The sequence below is a fragment of the Petaurus breviceps genome, unplaced genomic scaffold, assembly GCF_028583685.1.
Source record: "Petaurus breviceps papuanus isolate PSGF00001 unplaced genomic scaffold, PetGlider_PUasm1.0 100, whole genome shotgun sequence".
NCBI classification, from domain to species: Eukaryota; Metazoa; Chordata; class Mammalia; order Diprotodontia; family Petauridae; genus Petaurus; species Petaurus breviceps.
In genome coordinates, this window is record NW_027185573.1 from 6257563 (window position 1) to 6266089 (window position 8527).

At 39.9% G+C, this 8527-nt stretch overlaps 1 protein-coding gene across 2 annotated transcripts in view; it reads right to left on the minus strand.

Annotated features, from left to right (window-relative positions):
* Positions 1-8527, minus strand: part of LOC138168073 (RIMS-binding protein 2-like) — a 490664-nt gene that overhangs the window by 62725 nt on the left and 419412 nt on the right. For both annotated transcript variants that reach the window (XM_069097401.1, XM_069097946.1), the window contains exon 13: positions 2792-3604. In XM_069097401.1, the coding sequence (XP_068953502.1) occupies positions 2792-3604 (813 nt within the window). The remainder of the gene's footprint in view (positions 1-2791; positions 3605-8527) is intronic.

Consider the following 8527-nt stretch of genomic DNA (forward strand, 5'->3'; position numbering starts at 1 on the left):
ATCTATCTATCTATCTATCTATCTATCTATCTATCTATCTATCTATCTATCTATCTATCTATCTATCTCTCCATGTCTCCATCTCTCTCTCCTCTCCTCTCTCTTTCTCTCTCTCCCTCTCCTCCTCTCTCTGTCTCTCTGTGTCTCTCTCTCCATCTAGATAAAGTACCCTAATCTCTCATAGATGGAGTACCCTCATCTCTCTCCTATGCTCCAGTCCCACATCTTCAGTTTCCTGGGAAATGACTCCATCCTGGAGTCCCACTATGAGGTCCAACATATCCAAAATAGCATTCATTTGAGGCAGCCAGATGGTGCAGTGGATAGAGAGCTGAACCTGGAGCAAGCAAGACTTGAGTTCAAGTTCAGCCAGAGACACTTACTAGCTATGTAACCCAAGATTTTACATCTCATTCTCTTCATCAGTAAAAAGGGAATTAAAATTTTACCCTATAGTGTCATTGTAAAAATCAAGTGAAGTAATGTATGTAAATATATGTAAGGCCCCTTACAAACCTTAAAGTGTTAAATAAATGTTATCATCATCATCATCGTCACCATCATCATTACCTACCTCTCCCTCCTTAAAGCTGCCTCTCCTTCCAGTTTTCCCATTTTTATTGATGACAACACCACTCTCCCAATCACCCAGACTTAAAACCCAGGTCACTCTCTTCCTCTTTCTTGGCCCTCAATTGCTAATTCCTTTTGATACTGTCTCTATGACATCTTGGTAATCTGTCCATTACCTTCCATTCATGCAACCGCCACCTTATTACAGGCCTTCATGGCCTTTCACTGGAACTACAGTAAAAACCTTCTAACTGTTCTTCCTGCCTCCACTCTTTCACCTCTCTATTCTGACTTTCATACACTTGTCAAAATAATATTCCTAAATCATGCCATTTCTGTGCTCAAAAAGCTTCGGTGGTCCACTATCAACTCCTTGGTCTGGCATTTAGAGACTCACAATTTATCGCTAACCTGCCTTTTAAGCCTTATTTCACATACCCCTCAAGCAAACACCCGCATACTTCCCATATTCTATACCCTGGGTGAAATGGACAAGAAGTTCTGGGGACGGCTGAATATGGCACCTCTCTGCAGCTTCCTTTCCCTTTGAGGCTCAGCTCAGGTACCACCTTTCTCATGAAACCTCTCCTCCTGCCCCCCTTCACCCAAGACCTCAGTGAAACTGTGATCCCATTGGCTATCCAGAATGATCTCCCCCTTGTTAAGACTATTTTCTCCTATCTATAACACCCTAATCCTTGTATTATTACCTGGGGCTATGTTCCCCATAACCCTGGTTGATGGTTTTGTCTACCATCCATAACAGCCTGCCTTGTATTACTTTTATCTGGTGTCCTGCTTCAATGTCCCCAAACCCTTAAATGATAGTATTCTCCCCTACCCATACCGTATTATACCTCTTATCTGCGATCATGTAGCATCTTCTCTATATCCAGAACTGAGAGTGGTCCCTCCCATCTATAACACATTACCTTTCTCTGTCGAACAGAATAGAAATAGAGGTGGGGAACCTAAAACCTCGAGGCCACTTGTGGCCCTCTAGATCCTCAAGCGTGGCCTTTTGACTGAATCCAAACTTCACCGAACAAATCCCCTTAATAAAAGGATTTGTTCTGTAAAACTTGGACTTAGTTAAAAGGCAGCACCCAAGGACCTAGAATGCCACATGTGGCCTTGAGGCTGCAGGTTCCCCACCCTGGAGAAGCTACTGGGGAAAGGACTATAGCATAACGTAGAAGCATATTAAAAACTTCTTAGTTTCTCCAGAAGTATTAAGAACATTTATTTCTTTATTTTAAAAAGCTCGTTCTAGAAAGTTGAATGATAGATCAGGGACAAAAAGGGCTTTTCTTAGAGAAATAAATTAAGGGGGAAAGTGTTGTTATTGTTCAGTCACATTCGATTCTTTGTGGGCCCCCTCAGAGTTTTTTGGGCAAAGATACTGGACTGTTTTATCATTTCCTCCTCCAGTTCATTTTACAAATGAGAAACTGAGGCAAACAGGGTTAAGTGACTTGACCAGGGCCACACAGCTAGGAAGTGTCTGAGGTTCATGATGATGAGTCTTCCTGATTCAAGTCCAGTGCTCTGTGCACTGTGCACCTGATTGCCAAGAGGACAGTACCCAACCTTTTAACAAGGAATAACTCTTCTCTTATTTATATCATTGCCTTCTCCACCCCTAAAGGGCCCACCTAAGGGAAGTGCCCTCTGCTCCTGTGAAAAGGAGGCAGCCTTACGCCCTCAGTTCGGAAAAGATTCTCCCTCTTGATATCCCATCCTTCCCACAAGGGAATGGGATGAAGAAGATAGTGACTTGTTTATATAGCAATATTGGATGGTAAGCCCCAAATGTATTTTTATATATTGAGATCTTTGCTTTGTTCAAGATTCTAGAGAAGGTTACTCAAAATCATTTTGGAGCAGAAAAAAGCTATTCCAATTTGGATATCTCCCCCTCTAAGCTAGAAATTTCTGTATATTAGAGAAATGTTAAATAAGATAGAATTGTTTCATGGAGTGTGGAATTCGTGTTCATGGTTTTTGCTTCCATACTTATTATCTATGTATCTCTAGTGCCTAGCATCTTCATGAACCTCAGACACTTCCTAGCTGTGTGGCCCTGGTCAAGTCACTTAACCCTGTTTGCCTCAGTTTCTCATTTGTAAAATGAACTGGAGGAGGAAATGATAAATTATACCTAGTAGGCTTTTAAGAAGTTCACTGAATGAAATACAAGGGAGATAACAGGACCAACCTGCTGGCAGAGTAGAAAACTCCACAAAGGCCTCCTTCTTTTCTCTTTGCTCCAGAGGAAGCTGCCACGGCATCTGGTGGGGTTTCGCCAAAACCTTCACTTTGTAAGCCATGTTGGGCTTCAAGTTAAAAAACTGATACTTATACCTTGCAGCCTTGACGATGTCAAACTCCTCCTCATTAAGAAAGATAATGTGGCTGTAATTGCTGTTGGTTGGGAGCCAGGAGAGCTCCGCTGAAATCTGAGTGATGTGGTCTACCCGTAAGTGGGAAGGGGCCACAATCACATCCTTGCCCACGAGCAAGGTGCACTGAAGCTCGTCCGAGTTCCCCCGGCTTGTGATGCTCTGCACAGAAATCCGGTACGTGCACGCTGCGATGTTGAGCTTTTCAATCAGGGCTTTAGTTCTGCTCCCCAGGGTGAGATTCATGCGGGTCTCGTTGTCGACAAGGACATTGTAGCTGATTACTGTCCCCCATCCTGGTGGCACAGCCGGGGGATCCCAGCCCACAATAACACTTTTGGCTAGTTGTTTGATAAGGGTGATTCGTCTAGGGTAAGGCACGATGTCTTCTCCAATCTCGTCAATGTTCACATCCAGCGTCCCAGCCCCGTTGTTGATGATGCTGGAGTCTCCCTGGGTGGGTGAATTCAGATCTAGGATGCTTTCTCCTTCCAAGCCCACACCAGAATGGTTGATGAAATTCTGATCCTGTTCACTCCCCAGTGTGTTGGACAAGCGGGATTCATTGTCCTGGACAAAATCCACAAAGTTGGAAGGGACAAGTCCTCTCTGCCCATCTAGTAGCTCTCCTGTTGAGGATAAAGAACAGCATTACCACAGAACGGACATAATTGGAGTTTTTCCTTGCCTTGCCATGCTGTTATACTACATCAGCCAGAAGAACATTAGGAAGGCTGAGAACCAGGGAGGCATTATTTCTGAAAATGTCCCCAAAGGATATGCAAACTCTGAGTTCCTGGGAAGTTCACACAGTTTGATAATATATTATTATTTGGACAGCTTTTCTAACCTTGTGAAACCTTACTTTCTCCCACCTACTCTGCCATACAACGACACCAGTCTCCTTGCTTTTTTCTCCTATAAGACACCCCCTGTTCTGATTCCTGACATTTTTACTGTCTGTTCCCCATGCTTGAAATTTTTTCCTTCCTCCTATCTGCGTCTTGCCTTCCTTCAAGTTCCAGCTAAAATTCCACCTTCTACAAAAAGCCTTTCCTAACCTTCCTTAATGCTAGTCCCTTCCTTCTATTTATTATTTCCAATTTATCTCATATATGTACTATATATACTGTATATGCATATGCTATATATGTATATCTGTTACACCCCTCTATTGATTATTCCAATTTATCTAATATATGTATATACACATACTGTATATATAATATAATAATATATGATACTATATATGTATATGCTATATATACCCATCTGTTGATTATTTCCAATTTATCATATATACTACATATATATTATATGTATGTATATTCCTGTTGATTATTTCCAATTTATCTCATATATACACTATGTATATAGTATATGTATATACTATGTATAGTATATGCTGTTTACATCCTTCTATTGATTATTTCCAATTTATCTAATATATGTATGTATATATATACTGTATATATAATATAATAATATACAATGCTCAATATTTATATGCTATATACACCGATCTGTTGATTATTTCTAATTTATCATATATACTGCATATATACTGCATGTGTGCATATTCTGCTGTTGATCATTTCCAATTTATCTCATATATATGTATATATACACACTGTATATATACTGAATATGATATGTAATACTACATATGTATATGATATACACACCCATTTGTTATCTCCAATTTATCATATACATACACACTATATATTGCATATATACTTAATGTGTATATACTATATACACTGTATATGCATATATTACTGTATAAATATCCCTCTGTTGATTACTTTCCATTTATCATATCCACTAGATAGACAGTTCATATATATTGTATGTTCATACTGTATATATCCCTCTGTTGATTATTTCCAATTTATCATATATACATGCATATGTGTACTATATACATACTGTGTCTGCATTGTTGATTATTTACAAGTTATTAGATGTACTTATATACTTTGTGTATATTGTATATGTGTATATACACTATATATACTCTTGATTATTTCTAATTTATCATATATGCATATATACTGTGTATTATGCATATATACTTTATATATAATATATACTGTATATATCCCTCTTTAGGTTATTTCCAGTTTACCACATATACTAGACATACTGTATATGTATGTGTATATGTATGTGTATATATATATGTATACTGGACACACATATATGATAAATTGGAAATTATATGTACATCTTGTTTATACATCTTTATGGATTTTTTTCTCTCCCCATTAGACTTTAAGCTTCTTGAAGAGCCAAGATTTTATTTTTTGGTGTTCATTTGTTTGCTTGTTTGGGTTTTTGGAGGGCAATTGGGGTTAAGTGACTTGCCCAAGGTCACCCGGCTAGTAAGTGTGTCAAGTTTCTGAGGCCAGATTTGAAATCAGGTCTTCCTGACTCCAGGGCTGGTGCTCTATTCACTGTGCCACCTAGCCGCCCTGGTTTTCATTTGTTAAGTATCATCAGCATTCAGCATGTCAAATAATAGCTCAATACATGTTTGTTGACCTGTCCACTTGACAGAAGGGCTCTAACTAGACCCTGCCCAAGGACATTGAAGTTTGAAAGCTCAGGTGAAATTCATTTTTCTTCATCTCCATCATCTTCATCATCCTCACTGACTACCCATGTGATCTGGGACAAGTTATTAACTTTCTAGTCCTCTCATTTGTCAAACATGTGAGCTGTACTAGAGGGTCTCTATTTCTAGGTAGGTGATCCTAAATCATGTCACCTCCACTGAACCACAGTTCCCTCATCTGTGAAAAGAGATGGTTGAACTGAATGACATTTAAGGTCACTTCCATGTAAATTGATGCTCCATCTAGAAACAAAACTAAGCTTAGCAACTAGTTAGCAAGAAGACTGTATCCCTCCTTTTTCAAAGGAATTTTTCTTTTAAAGTTGGTTGGAAGCTATGTTTCATTCTGTTCGCTCCAGGGACGTTTCTGGGAAGTTCATGCTGGGTGCTCAAAGTGCTTATTATAGCTTTGTTGAGTAGTAATGTAAAATGCAATTAAAAGCCGAAACACACACTGATTTTTTCCCATGGTAAAAACAAGCATACAAAGGCTGCCTTTTAATCCTCTTAATCGATACATCAATTCTTTATGGATCTCTGCAGGTTTTCTTTCCACCAATGAAGATTGCAGACCTCTCTGACTTTGCAGATGGTATTCAGGAGTTTCCAAAGGATGGAAAAATCCTTCACCCTTCAGCCAACCCAGCAATGAGCCTCTCGGTCCCTAGCTAGGAGTGGTCCTTGTATGACAGTACAGTGGAAAGATTGCTGGGTCCAGAGCTTGAGCAGCAGAATTCAAGTCTCACCCTTGACTCTTACTGCCACTAGCCTAAACACCTCAGCTTTCCTGCTCTGTAAAATGGCGGCTAATAAGAGCACCTACTTCACAGAGGGATTGTGTATATGTGAAGTGTTCTGCATATCTTAATGGGCTATGTAGATGTTATGTATTATTATTATAGACATAGGGACTAATTCTGCGGTTTCACTGGCATAGGGAACTCCCAGGTGAGGAAACACTTTCTTCCAATGCAGTTTAGCACTTTCTTTTCCACTTAGAGTCTCACAGAGAGTGACCTATAGTTTTGCTGTTCAGTTGTGTCCAACTCTTGTTGACCCCATTTGGAGTTTTCTTGACAAAGATTCTGGAGTGGTTTACCATTTCCTTCTCCAGCTCATTTTACAAACGTAAACTGAGGCAAGCAAGGTTAAGTGACTTATCCAAGGTCACACGGTTAATAAGAATCTGAGGCTAGATTTGAATTCAAGAAGATGAGTCTTCCTGACTCCAGGTCTGGCACTCTATCCATTGAACCACCTAGTTGCCTGTTAAGGGAAGAATTTGAACTATGTGGCCTCTGAGGTCTTAGATCTATGGACCCAGTCTGTCATTCTTGGATACAAATACCAGAGCTGGTGCTTTGCTAGCATAGCCTGTGGGCCACCTCAATGCCATTCTGTGACATCAGTTCAGAACTTTGTCAACATCCAATAAAAATATCTGGTGGGAGCACAGAAAATTTCAACCAAATCCTCCATGGAAAAATTCAGTGAAAAAAATGATGTCAACAGGATGTAATTTTCTACATCCAAGATATTTCCTGCTTCTATTCATTTGCTAGCTATGTGACCTTGGGACATATATAAACTTCAGTGTTCTCATCTGTAAATAATGGAGGGTTCAGCTACATGGCTTTTGAGGTCCCTTATGACTTTAAATCTTTGGTCCTATGACCTATAGTATTATAATCCTGAGCTCCTATTGGGGGGATAGGAACTAGACATCTGATTTCTTTACCCTAGGGAACTTCTAGATGAAGAAAATCTCCCATATGAGAAAAATGCCTTTATCATTGCATGTTGGCATCCTTTCTCTACAATGTACAATCTTTCAAAATTGCTCAGCACACTACGAAGTTGTATGACTTGTCCAACGTTACACAGCTACTATGTGTCAGAGACAGGATTTGAACCCATATCTCTCTGTCTCTCTATCAGATATGACCCCTTGCCTTTCTTCTCACTGTGCAAAGATGACATCATTCATCCTACTAAAAAAGTAATTCAGTTCTCAACTCTTGGTCCTTCTGGAAGGGAAGCAGGGATTCCTCCTAGACATGAAAGGGTTTTGCTATCATTAAAGATGTTTGGAAGCAAAATGACACCCTGGCATTGGTAAAATTCTGAATAATAGTGTTGCTCCAGCTATTTCCATCAAGTGCAAGTAGGTGACAGGTCCCAAAGAAAGAAAAGCTGAGCAAGTCCAGGAGGCAACATTAATTCTAGGAACTACTAGAAATATTCAGAAGAAGGGAGGGGTGATGGCCCCCTGTTTCCCCCTTTTTATGTACCAATCTTACTTCTAGATGCACAGGAAAGAAACGTTGGCGGTGTAGTCAAAATCAGAGTCCTCGGAAAGAGAATCACAGCATCATAGAATCTTGGAGTCACAAGGTCAATGAGGCCAACTGCTTGCTCCCTGAATAAGAACCCCTTCCATGACATGGTTAACAACATTTCATTCACCTTTTGCTTAAAGACTTGAAGTGATAGAGAACCTCCTGAGACAGTCCATTCCGTTTTCATATAGCTTCTAATCTTTGCTGTTGGTTGAGATCTGCCTGTCTCTAACTTTTCTCTATTGATCACCTCTAGAGGGAGCCAGGTACTGGATAGAGAGAGTACTGAACTCAGAGTCAAGAAGTTCTAAGTTCAAATCCTTCCCCCGAGACTTACTGGATGTGTGTCAGGTCACTAAACCTCTCTCTGCCTCAGTTTCCCAATCCATAGAATGCGGATAACAGTAATACCTACCTCCTAGTGTTGCTGTGAAGATCAAATGAGATGGTATTTGTAAAATGCTTTGCAAACCACAAATCATTATATCAATGTTAGCTATCATCATCATCATAACCACCATCACCACCACCACCACCACCATCATCACCATCATCATCATCATCATCATCATCATCATCATCATCATCATCAT